This window comes from Armigeres subalbatus, chromosome 2, assembly GCF_024139115.2.
Source record: "Armigeres subalbatus isolate Guangzhou_Male chromosome 2, GZ_Asu_2, whole genome shotgun sequence".
Taxonomy (NCBI): domain Eukaryota; kingdom Metazoa; phylum Arthropoda; class Insecta; order Diptera; family Culicidae; genus Armigeres; species Armigeres subalbatus.
In genome coordinates, this window is record NC_085140.1 from 355,220,159 (window position 1) to 355,247,107 (window position 26,949).

At 38.2% G+C, this 26,949-nt stretch overlaps 1 protein-coding gene across 3 annotated transcripts in view; it reads right to left on the reverse strand.

Moving 5' to 3' along the window:
- Positions 1 to 1,357: 1,357 nt before the first annotated feature.
- The window catches only part of LOC134212942 (uncharacterized), a 184,473-nt gene continuing 158,881 nt past the window's right edge, over positions 1,358 to 26,949 (reverse strand). For all 3 annotated transcript variants that reach the window (XM_062691314.1, XM_062691315.1, XM_062691313.1), the window contains exons 3-7: positions 17,861 to 18,230; positions 17,656 to 17,783; positions 2,675 to 3,654; positions 2,087 to 2,428; positions 1,358 to 2,018 (exon numbers count right to left, since the gene is read on the reverse strand). In XM_062691314.1, the coding sequence (XP_062547298.1) occupies positions 1,704 to 2,018; positions 2,087 to 2,428; positions 2,675 to 3,654; positions 17,656 to 17,783; positions 17,861 to 18,230 (2,135 nt within the window). In that variant the 3' untranslated portion in view covers positions 1,358 to 1,703. The remainder of the gene's footprint in view (positions 2,019 to 2,086; positions 2,429 to 2,674; positions 3,655 to 17,655; positions 17,784 to 17,860; positions 18,231 to 26,949) is intronic.

Sequence of the window (26,949 nt, forward strand, 5' to 3'; positions counted from 1 at the left end):
CATTGATCGGCCACCACCCGATCACGTGCCTTTGCATATCGCCCATCACTATGAAAGCTGTTCCCAGCTCGTGTATGTCGCCGCAGCTCTAGTAGATGGTATGATTACCTCTAAACGTTCGCACCATTGATCCCTTCCAACAAACCTCCTGCAGCGCTACGATGCCGAATCCACGGTCCTTGAGCACATCGGCGAGTATGCGTGTGCTCCCGATGAAGTTGAGAGATTTGCAGTTCCACGAACCGAGTTTCCAATCGCTAGTCCCTTTTCGTCGCAGTGGTCTTCGCCGATGGTTCCCGTCCGTACTCTCTTGTTGATTGTTCGTTGCGTATGTTTTTTAAAGGCTAGCTTGCAGGGCCTGACACCAAACCCCCTAAATTTCCGGAGGGCCATTCCTCCTTATTCCCGGTGGACCATGGTGCACAGTTTCACTTAGAGTCCCTCGCTGGCACTTGGACGATGATCAGCCGCCCCTAACATGGAGAACAGACGCTGTTGTGAGCCGATCCTGACATGGAGAACAGACGCTCAGTAAGATTTGCACCTCCGGAGAGGAGCAAACTCCCTCCTTCCCTGTCAGCATACGACCATAATTCCCACCGGGGTTGGTTACCCGAGCGCCCATAAGGTTGCTCGTATCCCGCCCAGCACCACGAGGAGGTAGGGATAGGAGTGGCTGGGTAAGCGGCTAAGGACCGCAAGATGGGGTCTATTTTATTCCTTCAGGTACGCGAAGTACCGACGGTACGCTTTACCAAGCATTAGCCGTGCCACGGAACGCGTGTAGATTAAATTTAATTTATTTGAGGACAAGAAAACTGAATTATAGAAGTTCTTTTTGGACGATTTCCTTATCCGACCTCCAGACGTCGGTGAGGGCGCTGACCCATCGTCACCCCCCAGACGCATTGTCACCTTCGACGAAGGTATACATTAATTCCCATATTTTAAGGTACGTAAATTTTGTTGTAAACCAGTGACATAGGTAATCGAATGAATTATTTTAAAATATTATGGATGATGATGAATGACTACATACTGCTTTTCGCTGTTGCCTGTTACTTGCCTTTAGAGTTATATGCTCCTGAAAGCATAATGTAACTTGGACATTTTATTCTACCGCGATTCACCTCAAATGCACGAAATTTAAGTACTACGCGGAATATATGAAGCGTAAAAAATTGCAGACCCACAACCAATACCCATGGGTGATTAAGAAGCACGCACATAGATTGCTTGAGAAAGTGGAGATTGTTTTACTCTTTGGATAAAGAAACAATCAGATCCCCTAAGTAATTCCATTGATAATTTTGCAAGGAACAACAGTGATAATAAATAAGTACTTTGACAAACTAGATACATAGTAACAATTGATTTATATACAGATTCTTTTTCGAAAATATACAAATAGTTTTGTCTATTACTGTATTTTGAAGGACTCAATCACAGCAAACAATCTTATTATCTTATAGTACCGTTTGACTCTTCATATATAAATAATACATTTCCTCTAATACTATTACGTCCCTAATACAAAAAATCTCCATCTTAAATATCGTAAACATCGTTCTGAGTATGGCCAAACAAATATGGCATTTCAATTTTTCCTAGTTTTCATTATGACACAGTATGTTGAATTCACTGTTTCCATACAAAACTACACGATGAGCCTCTATCTATCTAATGTCCTTGATGCATCAAAATCAGAAATACTTCAACTTGTTTGCGTTTGCATCCGGGAAGAATGTGCCGGTGGTTTTCACAAGCGAAATCGACTCCTTGGCAGCTGAGGGAGCGGCGGGCATACCCATCGGGGTCGGAGCGTAGATCAGACGACTGGTTTCGGCATCCGGGGCGAAGGAACTGCGGAAGTTCGATGGCTGGTGCATCGTCAAACCGGGAGGAAACGCTAGCAGAGGCTTCTCTGCGTCTTTAGCCTGGTGGCATTCGTGCTCCTTGATGTCGGCAAAGGTCTCGAAGGAATTATGGCAAACCACACATTTCAGGTGATTTCGGGACTGGAAGCGAATTTACGGGTTAATAAGTGAGGATTGTATCAGCAAAAAACACTTGAAGTTCAAATTACCTTGTCTCTACTGGAAAGATCCATTTCGTGGGTGACCGTCGCGCTGGGTTCGGTTTTAATTTCGCGCATATGCTTTTCCAAAATTTGAGAAAATCCTCCAAAGTCTGGAGGTCCGAACAGAGACATCGAAGGTACGTCCATTGTGGAAAGGAATGTTTTAGGAGGACTCAAGCTATGGTATCGCTTAGCAGTATCTTCTTCATCGCTTCTATTGTGGGAGTCTCGTTTGATCTTTGCTTCCTGCTCCACCACGCTATCGCGGAGGTAGTCCTGATGGGACACTTTTGTGTCATTCTTCTCCAGTTTGAAACTAGTGAATATGGCCTGTGGAGAATCCTGAACCTGTCGTGGACCAGGAGGAAGAAGGTCACTCTTAGCAGGGTGTTCGATAGCTCGATGTTCGTGTTTCGGAGGTGATTGATGTGATGGAGACAGATCATGCAGAGGCACATAGATGTTTTTGGATTTGGTGTTAGTTAAAAGAAAGAATAGGTCTTCTCTCCTGAATAATGGAAAAAGTGTTAGAAATTTTCAAAGGTATTTATACAGTCTGAAAGAAGACAGAGAATGACAACAACTTTAACTCACATTATTGTAGACCTCCATTACATGGTTTTTCCTAGGGCGTCCACGTTTTCTGTTGAACAGGGTTTTGCTTGAACTAAACTGCAAGAAATTTGCACTTTCCATTAGAGGTTTCTGTCGGTCGACAGTATTGGCGTCGGTTGAAGATTCTCCCAAACTGGAGTCATCTTTCTTCAAAAGCCGATAATCAATCGAAGGGTTGGACAACAGCTTCGATTTGCTCAGAGATGGATTGAAGAATGAAGCATCTTGAACCTGTGTTGATGCGCCCGGTAAAGCTTCTTCGTCCAATTTCCGTTTCAATTGGTTGCAATGGCCATGAACATTTGCATAACTCTTTGGCAACGGACTGCCTTGAGTCTTTGCCAACATTGAAAGTGTTGGATTAACATCCAACATGGCATGATCATTCAGATGTTGAATATTTTCATTGAACTTTTGCAACTGTTGCAAGTATTCTTCGTTAAATCCACTTTTCGATAAGTTTATCGCACTATCCACGTTATCCGGTGAAAGTACCTGCTCATATCCCATGTTTTGGAGCATTTGCATTCGCATGTGCAGCATCATCTGCAGCGGTATCGTTCTGAACGTGAGCTCCGACATGATAGCCAGCAATTCAACAACTGGATTCCTCGACACGTGTTCCGAAGCTGTTGGTGATGTTGGCACTTCGTCTTCTTCCTTAGCGCCAGGCGAACCGTCCCCGTCTCGACTCATTCCAAACTTGCTCAGCAAATTTCGCGCCATCTGGAACTTCCGGTAGTCCACCTCGGTGTCCATGCGTTCGTGTTTACGTTTGTGGCTCAACAGTTGACCGCTTGAGTGCAGTACATAGTGGCAGTTTTCGTGCATACAGTGGATGTGATTGCAGACCCGCGAAAAGCGACAGTTTTTGTACGTGCAGTCTTCGGTTTTGAGAAACTTTTTGTAGCCATCACGCAGTAACATTTCGTCCTTCAGATGATAGGTTTTGTGTTTTTCTGAAAGAGATTCAAGGTGAAGGAATTTTTTTTATTTGGATATAAGATACAAATACAAAGATATAAGGCTTTGATGTAAATCTTTTTTTTTCTAATCGGTAACACCGTAAATTTACATGACGTAACTATCAATATAAAAACCCAGATTAATCCACCTAGAGGTGACGATGCCTTTCTCGATTCAATAAATAATTGCCTACATTACGGCTCTTGCAAACGCTGTAAGGCAAATCAACCACCAGTCGTATATGATTCAACACACCATTTTCTTCACCACTTTCGAACGCAACGACCGATCGTGATTATATTCAATGGTGATTTACTAGGGTTTGTCCCCCGTCAAATACAAATTGTTGCGAAAAATTCGATTAAGAATTACTATAAGAAAAAGTGGCTAAAGTTTTTCGGTTTTCGTGTGCACACACACACACACATACACACGGACAGACAGACATTTGATCAGCTAGACGAGCTGAGTCGATTGGTATATAACATCATGGGTCTCCGAGACTTCTATAAAAAGTTCGATTTTGGAGTGAAATGATTGCCTTTGGGTACAACTTTGTTGTTCGAGAAAGGCAAAAATATATATGTCTACAACCAAAAAACAAATCTCACAATTGTTGTATAAAATCTTGGCATATACAATTTTGCAAGGCTTTGATGCAAAAAATGTAAGCTTTTTATGCATATAATGTATGTACCCCAGTAACAAAAATCGATGGTTTATCAATGGTTTTATAAAAATCTTGTAGAGCAAATAATGGTTTTCATGAGCGTCATAAAATCAACAATGTTACTTGGGTATCTAATCTAATCTAATCTCATACTTGCGTAGCCAATACTTGAAAGCATCCTGGAAAATGACGGTTTCTGAATTCCGTCATTTTTCTTTTCATATGGCCAGGCCAACTACGCAGTATGTACCGCAGAGATGACTCCTAGATATTGAGCGACTTCAGGAATACCTAAAGTCACTCAATAGCTTGGAATCGAGGAGAAAGGAAGAAAGCCTGGACCTCCCGTACCAAACGCTTCCAATAATATATGTACCTAATATGTAATAAAAATCGTGCACGTGTTTATGTATGATATGTATATCTGTATGTGTGTATATGAGTGTGTATGTGTGTTTATATGTGTACACTGATAGACAAAAGCACTCGTCATGTTTAAATAGAGTTTACTATGAAAACATGACGAATACTCATGTCCATCAGTGTATGTATGTATGTATTTGTGTGTTTTTGTCTGGGTGCATGCGTGTTTAAATAAATTTACAGTTTTTCAAAACCTTACCTCTCCTCAATAATTCTGACGCTGAACATGTTTGAGCATTTACATAGGCTTGATCGCAATATTAGAAAGGGCATTGCCCTTGATAACAATCGATCAGCCCTAGCAAGCACGAACATGCACACTAGAGTGATTCAAATTTTGACTTTTTCGCTCCCCTATGCTTAAACGATGACATTTTCCTAAATTTTTAGCTGATTTGGATGTAACTAGACTGAGCACGAGCAGTTTGAAGTTTGTATGAAAATTACTATGAAAACAGTCACTTTCGTGGAAAACCATTCCGTAACGTTACTCATTAAGATCTAAAAATATACGACATTATTGGCAACATAGAAAATGTTGCAATGAAACTGGTCGTCTTTGTTGCGAAACGATTCTGTGATTGTAAGAAAAGTAATTGGGGAAATACTGAATCGTGGTAAATTTAATTTAACACGTAAAAGAATAACATCAATATCAATAATGAGCATTTTTGTTTTCTTTATAACTTCGTTTACAAAAGTCAGATCACTTCGCAACAACAACTGTCCTATAACTAAGGAAGTATTCTATAAAGTCATCGGGACGATTACATTTGAATATTTAATGGGTTGCAACTCGGAACGGTATTTTGCTTTAGTGACGATTTCTATAGTAATTTCCATACAAACTTCAAACTGCTCGTGCTCAGTCTAGTTACATCCAAATTAATCAAAAATTTAGGATGATTTATAAAACAGCAAATGTCAACGTTTAAGCATAGGGGAGCGAAAATGTCAAAATTTGAATCACTCTAATGCACACGTCTTCAGGATCTGCAGCACTTTTTTATACACTACACATTTGTTTCGACCGCGGTCACTGCACTTGTTCTATTGTTCTACTTTTAGGCGAATCTCCGCACAAAAGTAGAACGCAAAAACCAACCGCATTGGAAGACGGTCGAAACGAGACTCTCAACAATGTTACTTGGGTATGTAAATAAATCAAAATTGTAAGTTTTCAATACAGTGGTAGTATTAAAACGCTCCAAAATTGTATATGCTAACATTTTGGACAGTTTCTGTAAGGTTCTACAGAACTATATAAAAATCTGCCATCCACCGGTTGAGTACAGGGTACTGACAGATACTCCCGTCAGGGTTCGCTTTCTCTACAGAGATTCAAAAACCGATTATAATAAATATATATTTCAAAGAAATCCCAACCACAAGTCTGTACGCTTACTCGAGTTTTTGATACCAGATAAAAATAAGCTAACGATGCGTAGCCGTTCATGAAGGATGAGTAAGGAATTAATGTCAGGGAGAATACTAAAAAAAAGCTTTAATAAATACTTGAAAAAAAAACAGAAACCTGGGGTGGCATTGTGCATCTCGATTCGAACGTAATTCTATCGAGTCGAACATGTTTGGCATTACGGGTTTCGATTCGATCTCGAAAACGACTCATCTTTCGAGTTTGCTCGAGGAGGTACAAGAATAACGAGATGTTTTGGCATTATGGAAACTCGATAGCACACTGAAAACGACTCAAGTCGAACGAAATACACTCGTCACCTTGATAGCTTTCGAATGTTGTTCGAGAGTTATTTCTTGCTGAAAGTTTTTAATTATATTTGTTATTAGAGAATAAATGTTTTATTATTGTCTCTTGAGGAAAAGAATGTCATTAGTATACCTACATATATAGTTTCCAGACAATATGCAATCTCTAATTATGACTTCAACTAAAATCGGTTTTTTGAAGTTTTCACCTATTTCTTGACGATTTCAATAAATCACGTGAAAATTCCATGAGGAAAATCTACGTAAAAATAGATGAGTTAAACAAAAAAACGCGCATGAGATGACCCAAGTGTATTTCTAAAACACATGGAAACATCAAAGTGATTTATTATCTAATCCTTCTTAAGCTTTAAATTATTTAGCTCAAAATTGGATCTGTGGCATAAACTCGTATAAACATAAAACTTATAATTTGTGTCGTAACAATATCTCAATTTACATAACATGTCGTATCGGCATAATGTTTTAATCGGTTGCAACTGCTCAATAAATAATATTGCTTTTTAAAGTCATTGAGCACAATTTGCTTGTTTATAAATTAACTGCACTAATAAAAATCCACACATTTTTATTGGCAAAAATCTAAAGTAATTTACAAATAAATTTTATGTGTCCGTTAATAACCACCCGCTTTAGGAGAATCCACATGAAGGTTATTAGTTAATAACGGTTATGTGTGTTTCCACATAATTATATGCTATGCAAATTCGCATAGCCATTATGTGGGAAATTCTATAGTCAACATCAGTATTGTGCTGGATTATTATCAGACGATAATGACTGCAAATTTGATGTGAAAACTTTTCACGTGAAAACAGTAGGCGAGTTGTCGCCGGCGACAGCTTCTCAAATTTTGTACTCAAACGATAATAAACACAGAATTATCGTTCAAATATTAATCTTTACTAATATTAGCAAATTGTCAACAGTACCGTTATATCTTCTATTTGCCTTTTTTTTCATGGTAGTAAGGAAAAAGTGTTCAAAATATAACCGTGCTTCAAATCAAGATACGATTTTTAAACAAGTCTTAATCGCTGGCGAGTTTTTATCACTTGATAATTTAAAAGTAAGATCGCGGGTGAGTTTTGATCATTCCCGATTTTTTGAAAATTTGACTTTTCCCATCCCTGGTCAAAATTTATTTATCACATAATGGATATGATTGGATTTTTGTCAGTGTGCCAATTCATGTCCTGAAGGATGCCTTTCCAACAGGCAACATGCTACACGCAGATGAAATTACTCTTATTCTCTCTGTTTACTCACATTCGCCATGCGCTGAAGGTTGTCTCTCCAGCGGGCGGCATACTAAACACGGAGACAGCTATCTCTTATTCTCTCTGTTTACATTTAGTTTGACAGAACATACTCGATTGAACTAGTACAGCACTATTCGAAATCTTGTACTGCGACTGAATGAAGTCGAACGAAATACATAATGCCGTAATTTTTTCGAAACCAATCCAAAAACTTACGAATCGAGTGATTCGATTCGAGATGCGCAATGTCACCCCTGGTGTCGAAGATCATTTGCGTTCCAGTTGATCTACATTTCAACTGAAAAAAAAAATGGTTTAACTTAAAGTTCTAGAAGCGTTCCCACAGTTGTTAATTGAACGCATTTCTATGCCTACCATTGCAATGGTTGAAAAAATGCATTGCATGAAAAAATGTTCAAAAATCGCAGTTAGCATCTTTTTGGCACTTTTTGAGAGTCCTGGTGGAAATTTAAAGGTGAATGTGGGGTTTGAGTGAGTTACAATCAGCGTGTGATTATAAACTAACACATCAGTCAATCGGTGAATAGCAAGCCATGACTCGGTCTCTTCTTGTCAGATTTCTGTGGCGTATACACGCGCCCACGGAGCGCTGCTGTCATCGCATTTCGCTCTGGTCATTTGGGGTCACACATTTTGACGACCCTATATTTTGACGCTGATTTCAAAAAGTGGGTTGAATCCAAGTGGTTAATGTCTGAAGAATAAAATATTTGATAGTTTAACAAAATCACAAAGCAAGGTGGCTTGTATTGCTTTGCTACAAAGCGCGTTTGGACGTTCGCTGAAAAATGGATTGTGGTTTGAACAATCCCAAAGAGGGTCTGGAAGACCGCTGGAAAATGGATTGTGATTTGGAAAGTCACAAGGCACATCTGGAAGATTGCTGGAAAATGATTTGTTGTGTGGAAAAACACAATGCGCATCTGGAAGACCGCTGGAAAATTGGTTGTGGCTTGGAAAATCACAAGGCGTATCTGATTGCCATCGGAGAATCAACCCCGTTTGTGTCCCTAGATGGATTTTAATCTCCTAAGAGTTTTCGCGAAAAGAATCAAAAATTTCCAGTGTAAATTCCAAATAATTTTTGGTGGAAATTATTGTTGGCATGATGGTTTGAAGCGTGCGCGCTTGTAAATAAATGTGTTTTGTATTTTTCCTGCGTCGAAGTACGGCATTTTTTAATTAATTCGGCTGGTGAAAAAGGAAATGGCTAATAATTTTAATACAAGCAAGGTTGAACAAAAAAAAAAAAATTAATTATTATTAATTTCGGAAATTTCGGCCAAGTATTGCTATTTCTGAAAATAAATCTACTGAAATATTGTGCCCACCAACACATTCAAATTTTCCAATAAAAGATTGTTTTTTGGGATTTAAAAAAAAAATCAATCTTTTCTGGTATTTTAGCACTATTGGACAGGTGACCCTAAATTATTCAGATTTTTTCGCCAAAAATTCAACCCCCGCTAGGAGCGCCTACGAAAATCTTAATTTTTTTCTTGAATATTGCCTTTCTCGCTATTTCGCCTTTTCGGAGCAAATGAGCGCTTTTTCGAAAATTAATTTTGAGGCTCCCCCAGACCTAAGCGATTTCATCGCCGCGACGGTGACAACTAGTTGCCGCAATTCTATCGTTGGTCGCTACAGGCAATGTTCCATTTACGCTTCCATACCAACGGCGACAGAATCGCAGTCGCCAAGCGATAGAATCGCGTCGCAATTGTCGCGTCGTTTGTTCTTAGGGAATCCTTCACACTGATGTTTCCAGAGGGAGTAAGCCTGTCATCCCCGAACAAATCAAGCCTACCTAAGAACCCATTCACAAATTACATAACGCTTCAGGGGGATGAGAGGGTGCCTGGCAAAGCGATACGGTCCATACAAATTTTAGAGGCAAAAAAAAACAAAACAATCAGTTTTAACAAAAAATAATTACGGATTTTCTATCATGTTTTGACTGGTGTTGCTTGTTTGTGGACCGGGAAGCAGGGATGCCAGATACATTTTTTATAAGTCTGTATTAATCTCAGCAAAATGTCTGTATTTGTCTGTATGGAGTTTAAAAGGTACAGGAATTAGAAAACTATTTTAAAAACATACACTTTTGACTACGTAGAATATCGAGGTTTCAATAATCAAAAAGTTGGTGTAAGATTTAGTCGAGTCAAGTACGAGATATTGAAGACAAATAAGTTTGCGCTGTTGACGTCGAAATACGTTTTTTGGTATTTATACTGTAAGGTTACAATCAAGTGGTGGATTAAATGGGATAATATCACTAATACTATCTCGTCTTATGCCAAGTGAAGATATTTCACTACAAAGCACTGAATAATGTTCTTATCAATATGTATGTTGTTACGTTAGCATGAATTGATAATATTTACGCAATTTCCTAACTGAAAATCCGTTGGGAAGTCCAAAAGTGTTTGGTTCGTAAGAGAGGCACAGAAGGAATAAATCCGTTTGGAAACCCAAAGAACGGAATTGACAACTTATGGGTTTACAAACCGAGAACCTTTGGTCATTCAAACTTTTTCGGGCTTCCGAAAGAAACTCTTTTTGCACTGTTGAATAGAGTTCTTTTGGCTTCTGAATGGTATCTTTTTAGGCTTAGGAATCCCAAAAGGATATCCCTTGTACAGAAACAGAAAAAATCCATTCAGAATCCCCGATGACTCCTGAAGAATTTTGTTCAGAAATTATTTCCCGAATACCAAATAATTTCGTTCAGAAACCCAGAGAAAGGCCTTGTTTTTGGGTTTATGCACCGATATTTTTCAGTTTTCTGAAGGATCTCTTTTTGGCTTTCGGAAAGAAGTCTTCAAGGTTTTTGAATCGATTCCTTTTGCGCTTGCTAGGAAATCCCATCAGAATCTCTGGTCCAAAAGCAGAAAAAAAAATCCACGCAGAACGCTCCAATCGAAAGTCCAAAAGAATTTCTTTCGAAAGTCCAAAAGGATTCCGTTCGGAAGACCAAAAGTATTTCGTTCAGGATTCTAGAATGAGTTGTTCAGAATCCCATCAGAATTCCGTTTAGAAGTCCAGAAGGTTTTATTTGGGGAGCTCAGGGTGATTCCTTTTGAAAGCCCAAAGGAATTTCGTTCAGAAAATCGGTTCAAATAATTCTGTACGGAAATGCGTATGAGAACGGATATCTTTTGGGCACCCTAATGGAATTCTTTTGGGCTTTTGAACTGGATCATTCTGGGCTTCAGAATGGATGGATTTGGACTTTTTAATGGAATCTTTTTAGGCTTCCGAAAGGAATCAAAAAATCTTTCCGTTTGAAATTCTAAAATAATTCTGTTTGGAACCCAAAAGAGATCCCGCTCAGAAGCCTAAAAGGCTCCAATCGGAATTCCAAAATGATGCCGTTTGGAAACCTTATAGAATTCCGTACGAAATCCCCATAACGATTTTGTTTGAAAACCCAAAATGGTTTAATTGGAAAGCCCAACAGGATTCTGTTTAGCAGCCCAAAGTTTTTAAAAACTAAATGTCTGTAAAAGTCTGTAACATCAATCAAAAGTCTGTATAATGTCTGTAATCTGTATGATGTCTGTATGCAAGATTAAATGTCTGTATAAATACAGACATGTCTGTATGTCTGGCATCCCTGCCGGGAAGATCAGGACTAGTGTAGAGAGATTGACTTTTAGGAGATCGGGTAGGTTATTCTCACAACTGACCCTCTACAAAAAATTTATTTCTGTTCGCTTCATACTAGTCGCTCGCTTGCGACACCTATTCATATTATCAATTCAGTGCAAATCCGAATTATAACCGCTAATGAAATTGGATTTTTCTCACAATCCATACGTTAAACCTAACTTCGGAAGTGGTGCGCTGTTTTCATTTGGTGATGTGCTATACAGCGCACCACTTCCGAAATTAGATTTAACGTATGGATTGTGAGAAAAATCCAATTTTGATAGCGGCTATAATTCGGTTTTCTACTGAATTTATAATACTGTTCTTCATTGTTGTGCTCCCTCTTTACTTTGAGCTTTCGATGTTGTACTCACTGATTAGTGCCAATAAATCAATAATGATAATAATAGGAATACTGGAAAAATCTATTTAAGACACTACTAATTGCTGAAGCAATTTCTAAAAAAAGGAATTCCTAAACCAGTTTCCGCAGATATTTCTCAAGCCATTTGCAAAAGAAATCATAAAGAAATTTCCTAAGAATTTCTCCTAAGGGAATTTCAGAAGATTCCTATGAAACAATTTCCGTAGATATTTCCGAATAATTTTTCGCGTGGATTACGAAAAAAAATTCAAAGCAATTTCCAATGGAATTTCAAAAAGAATTGCCGAAGAAATTCTTAAAATAATTCGTTAAGGATTTTCCGATGGAATTTACTGAGAAGTCTTGGAAGGAATTTCTGAAGAAACTCTCAAGACGCAAGTATTCCTTAAGGATTTTTTAAGCTTTTTCTAAACAAATTTTAGAAGGAATACCTTGATGTATTTCTTAAAACCTTTCTGGATTTATCTCCAAAGTAATTTTCTGAGAATACCGAAAGAATTTTTGAAGGATTTCACAGAGAAGTTCAAGAATTTCGGAACTTCCTTCAGGAGTACCTTCGAAACTTCTTTCAGAAATTCGTTCGGAAATTCCTGAAAGAAATTCCAGCGGAATTACAGGAGCCAATGGTATGAAATTTCCGAGGGAGTACCTGGAAGCAGTTCTGATAGTATTGCTAAAGGAATCCCTAAAGAAAAATAATTCGGGGACAAATTTTTGAAGAAATTTTCGAAAGAATTCCTTAAAGAGTTTTTAAGAATATTTTTCCTAATAGCACAATTCCAATCAGTTTTTGTTGCAGTAAGACCAGCGTGACTGGATTTGGTTGCATATAAATCACAGTGTCTGATGTATGACAAGTGTGCTACTCGGATCTAGATTTATTTGTGAAAGGTTTTTAAAAAAAAACCTTCAAGAGAGAGAAGAAATTCACGATGGAATTCCTGACAGAACTTTCGAAGGTATACCTGAAAGAATGTCTCAGTGAGTAAACGAATTAATTCCTGGAGAAGGATTTTCCGAACGAACCCTATATTTATATTTTTGTTCTCTATTTTTGGCAAGTCTTAATTCCAGATTCAAAACAGGGTCTTGTTTTACTGCCGTCCGAATTTTCGAAGGACTTGCCGGAGAAATTCCTGGCAGAATTCCCAAAAAGATTTTTTTCAGATGTTCCAGAATTCGTATAAAAATTTGAGAAATTATATAAAAATTCGATTGGGAATTTGTTTGGAAATTTCATTGGAAATTCTTCCGGGGATTCTTTTAATAACTCCTTAGGAAATTATTTCAATAATTCCTTCAGAAATTCGTTTAGAAATTTTTGTCCCTAATCAATTCAGGTTGTTCTTCGGAAGTTCTTCCTGAAATTCATTTGAAAATGCCTCCAGGAATGTCTTCTAAAACTTCTCTAAAAATTCTTCCGGGAGCTCCTCCAGGAATAATTTTGAAAATTATCTTTGTAGTTCATTTGGATATTCCTCCAGGGATTCTTTCGTAAAACCTCTCGAAAGGCCTTTTTAAATTTCTTCAGAAATTCCAATGTAAGATTGCTTCCAAAATCAATTGTTGAAAAAAATCATCCGGTAGATTATGGAAGAATAAAATAGGAAATCCTAAAGGAATTTTTGGAGGAGCTTCTAACGGAAATTTCAAAGGATTTCCTGAAGAAACTTCATCAGAAATTTCTAAAGAATTCGCGAAGAAATTTCCAAAATAATTTCCAAATGAAATCTATGAAGGATTCATGAAATAAATTCCAAAAAAAATTCCTGAAAGAATGCGAAAAGGAAATTACGGAGGTCTGTAAGAATTGCTAAAAAAAAGCCGAAGGAATAACCAAAGGGATACCTAAAAAATCCTCAAAGAAATTCTAGAGGAAGTTCTGAAGAAATTCCTGAGGGATATTTCGAAGGAATTTCAAGAATTTCTCCCTATAGTTTCCAAAGGAATTTCTTAAGAAAGTACTGACAGAGTTTTAGGTACTGAAATAAATTGCTAAAAGAAGGGTCTTTGGAAATTTTCTAATAATTTCGTCTTTGATTTTTCGAAGGAATGTTATGTGGAATATCCAAAGAAATTTCTGGATTTATCTCCGATGCAATTAATAATAATTTATTAATTTTCAGAAGCAATCCCAAGACATTCCGAAAAAAATCTTGGAGCAATGTCCAAAGAAATTCTTGCTGAACTTTAAGAATGTCTGAAATTTGTACAGAATTTAACTTGGGAATTCCATTTAGAATTTCCTTTACGAATTTTTTTTTAGAAATTCTCTCAAGAATTTCTTTGGGAAATTCTTCGTAAATATTCTTCTTCTTCTTATTGGCGTTACATCCCCACACTGGGACAGAGCCGCCTCGCAGCTTAGTGTTCATTAAGCACTTCCACAGTTATTAACGGCGAGGTTTCTAAGCCAGGTTACCATTTTTGCATTCGTATATCATGAGGCTAACACAATGATACTTTTATGCCTAGGGTAGTCGAGACAATTTCCAAACCGAAAATTACCTAGACCGGCACCGGGAATCGAACCCAGCCACCCTCAGAATGGTCTTGCTTTGTAGCCGCGCGTCTTACTGTAACCGCGCGTCTTCGTAAATACCTATGGAAAATCCTTCAGGAATTCTATCAGGAATATCTTCAATAAAGTTAAATTGTTTTAGGATTTCTTCAGGAAATCCTTGAATAGTCCAAATTTCTTTCGGAAATACCGTGCGAAATTTCTTCGAAAATTCCTTCAGAAATTTCCTCGGAAATGTTTCTAGATATTCCTTTGCAAAATCTTTTTGAAAAATTCGGAATTCTTTAAGAATTTTGTAAATTTCAATGGAAATTTGTTTGAAATTGCTACCGAAACCTCTTCAGAAATTTTTTTAAAAACTCCTCCAGAAATTGAATTAGAAATTCATTAAAGCATTCTAATATTCCATTCAGGCATTCTTTTAGGAATCATTCAGAAACTTTTTCAAGAGTTCCGTCATCTGGGCATTCCATTGACATTTGCGTTAGAAACTCTTCCGAAAATTCATTCAGGATTTTCTATTTCATTCTTTAATAAATTTCAGAAAAAAACCTTCCTTTTGTTCTCCGGAATAATTCCTGCAGTTCTTTAGGGAAAAGTTTAGGGAAAATATTCGATTTGGTGGGTCACGTGCCGCATTGTACCCTAGCTTAGCTCCGCTCCGTGTCTATTTTCTTATTGGGTTTACATCACCTTTAGGGTATTGGAGTTCTCTGACGATATGCAGCAGAGCTTTTCAAAAAAAAAATATGAAAATTTTCCGCAGAAGAGTGAGAGGGAATAATTTATTTTCTTCTTTAAAAAAAATTTGTGCGAAAATATTAAGTTGGATAGACAGAAATGTTTTTTTTTTAGAAACAGAGGAAAAGAGACTCTTTTCTTTTTAAAGTAATATTCAGGACACGTTGAAAAATCATAGAAATCTGGGGCAAATCAAATATATTTCTTCTTATGAAAATTGAAACGATTTCCAGTGGAAATTGTGGACATTGCAAGAAAATTCAGGCAAATTGTCTGGAGAAATTAGGAAAATTATCCGCTGAAAAGTTATGTGTTCCAGGAAAATTTGGAAGAATTTCTAAATGAGGAATTTCCAGAGGAATTTTTCATGCAAATTGAGAAGAACACAGAAAGAACACAAAAAGGATGAAAATTAATTTTCGTAGTCACAAGTAAAAGCGTTTACAATTTTACTTCATCTCCGAGGTATCGATCTGGAGATGGGATCTTCTTCAAGGTCTGTGGTTATCTGTATAGGTGTCAGTTAATAAATGATGATGAATGATTAATCCATGGAAAGAATAACTTCACTAGAGGAGACTGGGGAGACTTGATCCACTTTTCTCATTTCCGATGTATCACAGCTTGCTATTCTTGTACGATTTAAGTTATGGAAATCGATAGTGCATGCTCAAAATAATTAAAACTTTTTTTTTCTCCCTAGGGGAAATTTTGTTTTTATTTTTTGATGCCAAAGGACTCAAAATGCATGAAACTTTGAGATTTTTTTTTTTTTAAATCGACTGTTTTGAAAAAAAAATTATCACTAAAACAATTTTTCATCGAATTTAAAAACCGGACGTCACGCAAACATTTCCTAAGCCCTGAAATATGCCCCTATGCAACATTTGAGCTCCATCGGACATGATTTAGGGGTGCTCGAAATCTTGCTATAAAAATGTTGATTTTTTTTGTAACTTTGAAAACTTTTGAGATCAGATTTACGGAGAAAATTATCTTATTGCTAGGCAATTTTTATTACACTGAGGTTTATTTTTACGCAGTTATTTTTACGCTGTACCGCATGAAATCCCGCAAATGAAACATGAACTTACGAAGAACTTCACCATACAACGGCAAATGAGATGACTTGGGAAACAATGGCAAATATTCCGCAACAAACAGAATATCCTCCATTTTATGAAAAATAATAATAATAAACAGTGTGACTGCCTTCACTTCTAAAGTTCAAATAAATACTGGTAATGGAAAAACCTAGCATGGAAAAAAAATAAGTTTTGATTAATTTTGAGCACCCCTAAATCATGTCCGATTAAGCTCAATTTTTGCATAGGGGAATATTTTTGGCTACGAAAACGTTTGCGTCCCAATAATGTTCTAAGAGAAAAAATCGTTTTTTTTTTTAAAAAAAATTTTTTTTTATTTAAATTACATCGGACCTTGGCCCCCTCTTGGAAAAAAATTCAAAACTTGATGAATTTTAGACACCCCTAAACCATGAGCTCAAATTTTGTATGGGGTCATATTTTAAGGTAATGAAACTTGTGGACAATGTCGTTTTTTTTAAATTCGATGACAATTTTTTCTCATACATTCCATTGGCACCCTAATACCTACGGTGTCGAGAAAGTTTCCAACCCGAAAACATCCTACACCGAACCGAGAATCGAGCTCTCCATCTCCGGATTGGCAATCTTACGCCTTTGGTTCAAAACACATAAGCTGTCCTGCAGAATAAATACGGTTGTCAATCCAAAAAATAACGCACCACATAACAATCATTTATCTAAAGAATCGAAGTTCGTACAGCATCGAAATCCGTCCATCTTATGAGATATCAACAAATTTTAAAGTTTTTAAGGTCATTAATTTATAAATTATTTATCTTATCACGACAGCAAGCTTTTTGGTCATGGGAATGGAAAGTAGACTTTGATATTAAAATAACAAAAATAATAACCTAATCGCTCCCCATCAAACGCGAAGTTTCAGGTGCCATTTGGTGCACCTAAAAAGCCTTAAAAGTATAAAGTAAGATCAGCAAAATGAAAATCAAAAAGAACGCTTCTCAAGGAGCGTATTGAACTATTTGCAGTAGTAGTTCAGTTAATCGATCTGATTCAATTCGAATGTTTAGACAAAAAATAACTGTGCGTCCACGGTAGGTGGATTTCGATTCAGAAGGTGTTGTATTATTTTTGTATTATTTTTTTTTCTTAATTTTCGAAGCGTAAAACGGCAAAAGAAGATTTGCATTCGATTTATATTTTCTAAAGGCTTACTGAAGCGCTGAAGTGTACGGATTTCGATGCCCCACGGTACTAAAAAATATGCTAGAACAAAACTACTTTGGTTCTCGATAAAACAGGGCGGGCGGTTCACGTTTCCCCACCTACCACTAAACGACGATTCGACTAAATGTCACTTCGAAGCGATGTCATTCGATCAGCGTCATTTGACTAAAAGGTAATTTGACGAATTATATCCCAACCCTATATCGATACTTAATTGGTCTAGATGAGCCTGAGCCTGAATCCAAGCTAACAATCATACAAAATTGGCTTAACTCACCCATATCTGCTTTGTTCTTAAATGTATATTTGCAGTTCTCTCTCCTGCAGTGGAAGTGAGTGGTCTTCTGTCCTTTGAACGCACAGTGATCTGTGTTACATTCTTCCGTGGCCCGAAACCGTTGAAATCTAAAAACCGAACGATATCCAAATTATTCACTCCATCCGAACCCATCATCGCCAGGCGGCCCACCCCCTTTACGCACCCATTCTTGACGATGGCCTCGTGCTTCCGGTGGTAGTTGGCGTGCATCTGCACGTCGCTGGTACTGATGTACACCTTATCACAGTTCTCGTGCACGCAGTGGTAGTGCGTGTGCTTGTGGTTGTGCTGACACTGCCCGTACTGGATGCTGCAGTCGTCCGACGACGAAAACCGGTAGAATCCATACTTGAGCGACTCCTTGCGCTTCTTGTGCCACTTGAGATGGCGAATGATTTCGTACTTCTTGTACAGGACCTTCCCCCGGCAGAACGTGTCGTAGCAGTGGAAGTGCTCGTGCAGGTTCTCGTACTGGCACTTTTCCTGGTTGCAGTCGTAGCCGGAGGCGTACCGTTGAATCAATCCATAGTTTTCTGCAAAAGGGAACAAAGGAGCAATGGAAAAACTTTAGCGAAGAATGACTCCTAAGTAATGGGGGAAATTTTTCAAATTTATACTCCACTTGAATAAATTGCTTGTGGCAATGAGAGGAGTATCGTCGGAGGTTTGAACCGGGTTTGTCTAAAGGTGGGGGTGGAGGCGAGGATGATGTAATAATTAGGGCCAACTTTGTCAGTCGGTAATGAATGAGTTGAATTTGAGTTTATGAGCGCAAAGTTTCTTCACATTGGACTTGTAACGGTTGTTCGGTATATGTACGTTTCAAACGACTGTGAACGAACGCATCGTGACGAACGGGTAAGTAGAAGAGTAGGAATTGAGGAATTGTTCAGTAGTAACAATCGCCTTAATGCATGCCTGACGATAAGTAGGTGCGATATATTCGCCCGAGTGAGAAGAAAGTTCATTATTTGAATTGTGCTGCGATGTTCGCACATTGAAGATAATGCACAGAAAGTCTTACATATTTTCCATGTTTATTATACTTCGCTCAAGATTTAGATGAAAAATCATTAGGCCAATATTTTATAACAATTGAGCATCGGATCCTAGATTTTCGTCTATTTATAAGAACAACAATAACATTAATTTAATTAAAAACAAATGAAGAACGAACTTTCTATTCGAACAATAATTCTGAGGATTTTTTTATTTCAATATTGGTTTTCTAATACCTTGACTGCTTGAAGAAAACATTAGTTATTCTAATAGAGTGTAAGAAAAAACTAAACTAAACTAACTATATAAAGATAGCTAACAATACATTGCTCACATACATTACGTCAAGGCACTTTTAAAATGTATATTGCGACTCAATACAGCGTTTCTTCCAACTAAATTCAAACAAATAATAAACGCTGGGTGGCATCCATCCAAGCAATATGATAGTTCTATTTTATTTTCACTGCAGCTGAAATCAAAGTACATCGCTCCTAGGAAATCAAGCAACATTTCGCTAGACACTTCTTCATTCTTGGAACCGCACAAGAGATAGTCTAAGAACCGAATCAAGTTTCTTCCTGCTTCTTCTGCTGGCGAGACATTATTTTTTTGTATGATGTAGGTATCTAATCAAAATAAAACCAGCATGCAGACGGTTCATGAAAATGTCACATGACATTCGCTGGATTGATTTGTCTTATTTTTTACCTTCCCCAAATCCATCACATTAATTATTCACAACCCAACAAAAATCAGCTTTGCCAGCAACGCACATGGTCTTTCCATCTTTTCCCACTATATTCCATCCAAAAATTAAGGCCAATCAGATCCTTTAGCGCTCCCGCTTGCTCAAAATCCAGCTTAATTTCTGTGCAGATATTTGAAGGAATTATCACAAAAAATAAGCGTACTCAAATGACCGTCAGATAGGAAGAAAAATATCCGCCACCTAAATACCGCCATAGCCGAAATTGGCGTATGCTTATAGGGGAATTTTTTCGACATTTCTGACGTGCCATTAACATAACATTGATTTCCATCACATATTCGTCAAATACTGGTTTTCGAGTTGCGTCTACTGCGAGGCAGAGCTTAGATCTTGGTTAATTTTTTTTCCAACAAATCAAGTATATTGAGAGCAAAAAGGGGTCCAGAAATCCGATAATAAGAGCCACAGCAGGATGGCCGTGAAGAAGGCGAATAAATGTTTAAAATTGATGCTTTGAAGTCGGGCTAGTGATTTTATTTCAACCGTTTGATCAAGTGTTCTGGCTTGTCGCTTAGCGAACAACAACAGCAACAACGCGGCAACGGGCAATGGCTTGACGGAGCTTAACTCGGGCACGCTCTTCTATTCATCGATGAAGCGTACGTTCTATTTTCTTCAATGCACAGGCACACAGCTATGAGGTCCAAGCGTTCATGTATATTTGATATTAAATATTATAATGAGGTTTTTTGTTCTTAATTTGTTTTGTAAGCCATGGTGCAATGAAAGGCTCTAGGATCACAACAGAAATGAACTTTTGATAGAGGCACGAATTAATAAATTCACCTTGCCACAGGGATTGTTCTCCTTACGAATCTGTGCAATTCTTCGAAAAAAATCAAAAATACACTTGTCATAAGATGAGTTTGTACAATTCCCTTTGAATCCGCCACTTGATTGAACCTCTGACAGATACGTATTTCGACCTCAACAGTGAGGCCGTCTTCAATGTCTCGTACTTACAGCTCGACTTGATGAAGACATTCCACTAAAAAGCTCAAAATAATGTTATTATCAAAAGCACAATTAATGGACATGTAAATCCCATAATTTATAATCAACAGATTTTTTTGCAAAAAAGATTTCCACGCTTTGATGATTAATAATTAGTGCAGACAAATGAAAATACATAAAAATAAAGGATCCATCTCCCTATAGTACAGTTCTTAGAAAATTCAAAGCTTGACTATTTTTTTTTTTATGTTATTTAAATCTTTATTTAGGTTCACCATTAGGCCAAATGAGTTAGGGAACATCCATGAATTACGTAACGCTTAGAGAGGGTTGCTTTAAGTGTGACGATCCATACAAAATTTTCAGATGCTTAAAAAAAAGTGTGTCATACACACTTAATTTTTTATACCGGGATCTCAGCAAAATGTTGAAGACTTTTACCGAGAATCGCTGGCCGTGCCCCCAGCAAACATGTTTTTTACCGAAGTTTCTGATAAAATTGCGCGATAATCAACCAAATAATTTGCGAAAGTCAACTTCTAGCAAACGCTATTTTGCCGGAATATCAGTTATTTATTTTAGCTGGCGCACGACAATACTTGATTTTTGCCGAGCTGCAGAAATAAAAACTGAGTGTGTGAGAGGAGGAAAAGGGTTGGAAATGGCAATTTTTTGCGTAACGTATTAATTGCATTTTAGCAACTATATCAAACAAACTAATATCAGATTCTGCTATTCAGTTATTCATATATTAATGGGGAGGTCTCCAGTAGCCTTACGAGGAAAGGCGTAGGATTGTCAATCCAGAGATAGCGAGTTCGATTCTCGCTCCGGTCTAGAATGTTTTCGGGTTGGAAACTTTCTCGACAACCTGAGCATAGTGTATCCATTGTGCTTGCCACACAAGATACATACTCATGCAATGGCGGGCATTTCAATTAATAACTGAGGAAATGCTAATTGAATACTAAGTTGAAAAGCATTCCAAGTTCCAGCTGGAATGTAGAGCCATTGAAAAGAGAGATGCATACTTACTAAATGGTAGAAATTGATGTTATTTTATGTTTTGTACCGATCTGGGTTAAGTTTCCGAGTTCGATCCGGGCCAGCCAGCCTAGGGCTGAAAGTCTCGCTAATAAAGACAAAAAAGAAAATTAAAAGCAATCATGGAAGATATTTTTCGAAAGAACGGACAAACGAAACGGCAGAACTAGTTCCGAGGAAGCGATCACATTCACCATTTACTTATTCCAGGCAAACGGCCCATTCCAAAAACAATTATCTCAATTCCTGTTGCTTGGTTCCGTACAAAGACCTTCTATTGAAGAAGGTATCACCATTGCCTCAATCCGGGCAAACGCCAACTTTCAAATGATATATTAATTCACCTTGACCTTATTCCGAGCCAATGCCTATTTTAAAAGAAGGGATTAAATTTACCAATGGTAGATTACAGGACGAATCACACCCACTATTGTCTTATTCTGGGAAAACTCCTGCTTTTAAAGAAGGGATCACATCCACCATTGCCTTAATCCGGGCAAGCGCTTTCTTTAAAATCAGGGATCGCCCGTGATCCCTGGGGAACTTCACCAGTTGATCAAAGCAACGGTGGATGGTGTTTTTCAAAAACTGTGTAGAAGATTTCGGGCAGGCACTCCAGTTCATTCGAATCGCGCCGGGGACGAAACAAAGAATTGTGAAGTGGACTTTCGTGCCTGTTGTCCAACATTGCGCTAGAGAGGTTGTCATGCGGAGAGCCAGATTAGCAACAGCCGGGGTACGATTTTCAACAGATCCAGTCAATTTATTGTTGCTTCGCGGATGACATGGACACTATCGGTGAACATTTGCAAAGGTAGCAGAACTGTACACCCGCCTAAAACATGAAACAACAAAAGTTGGACTGGTGGTGAATGCGTCAAAGTCAAAGTACGTAGCATGGGCGGAACCGAGCACGACAGGGCCCGCCTGGGAAGCAGTGTTACGATAGACAGGGGATACCTTCGAGGTGGTCGAGAATTCGTCTACCTCGGATCGCACTAACAGCTGACTTAACGGCATTGGTCGTGAAATACGAAGGCGCATCATCTGCTTGGAAGTCAAGACACCTACGGGCTCCAGAAGAAGCTGCCGGTCGAAAAAGATTCGCCACCGCACCGTGTGTCATGTACAAGACGTTAACAATAAGACCAGTTTGTCCTCTACAGACATGAAGCATGGACGGTGCTCGAGGAGGACTTGCAAGCACTCGGAGTATTCGAGAGACGGGTGCTTAGGACCATCTTTGGCGGTGTGCAAGAAGACGGTGTGTGGCGGCGAGAAGAATGAACCATGAAGCTCGCCCAACTCTACAGCGAACCCAGTATCCAGAAGGTAGCTAAAACCGGAAGGGTACGATGGGCGGAAATGTTGCAAGAATGGCGGACAGCAACCCTGCAAAAGATGGTGTTCGCTTCCGATCCAACAGGTACGGGAACTGGCGTGGAGCGCAGCAGGCAGAGATGGAGCAGACCAGGTGCAAAACGGCAGCGGAAGCGTGGGGCGTATCCGGGGATGGAGAGATGCGGCACTCGAGCCGTGTATTATGGCGTCAAATTTTTGATTCAGTGTTATCTGTTTAGATGTAAACTAAATAAATAATATTAAATAAATACGTGATTGCTTTAATCTGGGCAAAGACCTACGCACAAAGGAGGGTTTATTCAATCATTGCCTTACATCGGGCGACGCCTTTACCGTCGTTCAGGGGTGACATTGGGCCTAGAGGTAAAGATTGAGCCAAAAACGAAAAATGTTTCAACTCCTAATATCTCAGAAACTGTTACGAATTTTGATGAAAGCTTCAAACGCGGTTCGAAATTATAGTAAAAATTCATTTTAGGAAATCAACCAAAATAAATTCAAGAACTAATTGTGCTCGTACCATGTGCTTGGAATTTGGATGTAAACTTTGATCGAATGAACCCGTATTGAAATAATGTCAGTAATGCCCCACAAATCTAACCCATAACTAGTTTTTCGATTGATGGATACCTGCTTATCATATTACGATAATCTATTTGTTCTTTCATCGAATTTATGAATATTTATATAGCGGTTCTGGTTTTCGTAGCAACGAACAATGCACACGCTAAAAAGGGGTGAGATTGGGCCAAGCCTATGGTTGATTTGCCTTACACGCCGTTCGGTAAGAGCCGTAATGTGGGCAATTATTTTTAATTAACGATTGAATCGTTGCACATCTTCACCGCTGAACTGTATTGTATTTGGCCCAATCTCATCCCCTATCCCAGGGTGAAAAATAGGCCAATTTTAAACAACATATAACTTTTAAAGAATTTCCCTCATTTATTGTTTTCCCCATACAGTGGTAAATTTATTATTCAAAGCAGTACCTTAAGCTGATTAAAACAGATTCCAATGTTAGCACTTTGTAACATTTTCTTGGAGCATATACCATTTTGGCTAATGGCTTTTTGGGTTGGTGGTACATAATCTGGGGTGTCGATATGTTATCTCTAATAAATATTACAAAAGCTCAATAATTAATATTGGAATCAGAAGTTGTAGTTAGGTACAAATTAAATTATAACTGTGAAAATTAATAAAGTTACCACTGTGTGTGAAAAATTGGACCATTCTCACCCTCACATGGGGTGACATTGGGCCACATACAATAAAGTTCAGCGATGACGATGCAACGATTCAATGGATTCAATAAAAATAATTGCCTACATTGCGAAACTTTTTACCAACTATGTATGGCAAATCAACCCAAGAGCAAACAATCTCACCACTTTTAGCATTTATCATTTATGAAACATACCGAAAAAGCAAGAATGCTAAATAAATATTCATAAAATTCGATAAAACAACAAACAGATTATCGTAACATGATCACCCAGGTATCCATCGATCTAAAATTTTAAGCATTATGGTAACAGTAGATTTGCAGGGTTTTTAATTTCATTCGATCAATGGAGTTTTAACATATTACAAAATTTAAGCGGTATTGTTATAGCACAATTAATTTGTGGGTTCTGTTTTGTGATTCCCTGAATTTTGCAACCAATACCGTTTGAAGTTTTCACTAAAGAGACTTTTTAAATGGAATCACATCCACCATTTGCTTTAAATGCCATTACCTTAATCCGAAAAACACCTATTTATAAAAAAAGGGGATCACGTCCACCATTACCTAACCCTAGGCAAACACTTATCCGCTTTTGCCTTAACCCGTGCAATAGCCTACTTTTGAAGGAGAGTTCCCATCCATCATTGTCTTACATCAGGCAAAAGCCTACATTTAAAGAATGATTCATATCCACCATTGTCTTAGCCCATGGCCAGCTATCTTCCCATTTTATAGAAGGGATCTCATCTATCATTGACTATAAATCGACGAGGCGAGGCATTCAGCCTATTTTAAAAAGAAGGATCACTTATCCACCATTTGCCTAATTCACGAAGGCGAAACGACTAGTTTAAAGAAGGAATCTCATCCACCATTGCCTCAATCCGGGCAACCATCTATTTTAAAAGAAGCGATCATAACCACCATTGCCTTGAGCCGGGAAAGCGCCAACTTTTCAAAAAGAAATCACATCCACCATTGCCTTAATCTGGGCAAGTGCCTTCTTTTAAAAGAAGAGATCACATCCACCATTGTCTTAATCCGGGTCAGTGCCTTCTTTTATGAAAGGGATCACATCTATCATTGTCCCCGGTTTAGTGCCTGTTTTGGAAGAAGGGTTCATATCCACTATTGCCTTAATTTGGGCAAACACCTACTTTAAAAGAAGGTATCGCCATCGCCATTGCTCGGATTAAAGGCAGTGATTAAGCTATACAAAGCAAAGAATCACATCACCACCATTGCCTTGATTAAATAAACATTTGCTTTTCACTGGGTAAACTCTTGAATCCAATAGTATCTGCTTCCAGTGTTGGTAAAAACTCAAAATCTCAAATCTGTGGATGATTCCAAATCAAGCGCACGTGAAGTTTGACACTGCTCAACACCTAAAAACTCTATGGATGGGTTAGGTCATCCATTTGAATCATCATGATTTCTTTTGTTCTTTCCTTCATTAAGCAGTGGATGACATTTGTTGCATAAGAAACTGACCTTTTTTATGTAACAATAGTGCCTAAATTGATTTCAAATGCGTTTTCGTGACTGATTTTGGCAAATGGTGATGCATTTGGCATGAAATCAATATTCTTTTAAAATCATAGACGATTTCAGTGCTGACGCTCGTTGATTGAGATTTAAGTGATTTTACGCTGATCCTTCTATCATTACTTTATACTCAGCCAATGTAGAAAGCTTGCTACGAAATGATTATGTATTTTTAATATTATTGTATCGACCGGTTATTTATATTTACCTTCCCAATTTTTCTGCACTTTCACTTAATCAATCAAATTGAATTTAAGTAAAACCAAAACAAAATATGCCGAAATGTCGTTGCGAATTATGCCATTAATGACCCTCACTTTAGGGCTGCTCACAATTATGCCTGAATGTCCTTTACGCCAAATGGCCGTTATGCTAAATGACCTGCTCCCGAATGCAACTTATTGCGAATCGGTTAAGGATAAGCAGGCCCTATCAAAGCGACCGTGTGCCGCTCCAAGTGGCGCCAGTAAGCCCAGTAAGAAAAGAGTGCAATTGGGCCTACCTAAAGATGCTTCCATACTCGCGCATATGAACCTACCGCCTGCATTTTTCTGGCGCTTGCTTTGTTCCTAACGATTACGGGCATGAGCAAGAAACATCAAAGCAGGGCAGTTGTTTTTGTTCATAGCGAGTAAAATTCACGGTTACTTGGCGAGTATTTCTGGGTTACTTTGAATACAATGGATACAAATTTCACTTGAGATAAACACTAATAACAATAAACAATAATGTTCTTGCTCTCCAGAACATCCGTGATAAACATGTTCCTGAGGTTGTTTTTATGACATTTGAAAAAATTAATCCAGGAACAACTCGCGAAGATTTCACGAACATTTTCCAGGTTCAGCTTTTTCTGTTTTTCTCTGCAGAGGTTATTTGTATTAGGTAAAATTATGGTGGAGGCAAGAAAAAACATTATGTGAAAGCGAGGAGGGCTGGCAGTCTGACATACTACTCTCTTAGTAGAGCCGGGTGACACTGATTCGAAACGGCGAGTAGGCTTGGCTGTCCTCCGTCCTCTAAAACCGTGGTGGGTCTTGTAGCACGCCGTCCAATCCTGTCACCAAGCTTTGTCTGCTAGGTGGATGTAGGCTCAGATGCCCTTTTCTGAAAGTGTCAATCCTTGTATGGCCTCCCTGCGCCTTAGCCTTGAATAACCATGGAATCATTAAAAGGCGAAACTACTTCCCAGTAGGAATCGAAACAGCAACCTTCTACAAGGAGGACCAAGAATTTAAAATGAGTGAATCCAAAATAAATTCCTAACGCATCGTTTTAGGTATGTAGAGGCTCTTTCCCAAGGAAGGAGGTTTGGCGAGGTCTTCTCCTAGAGGCGGAGAGC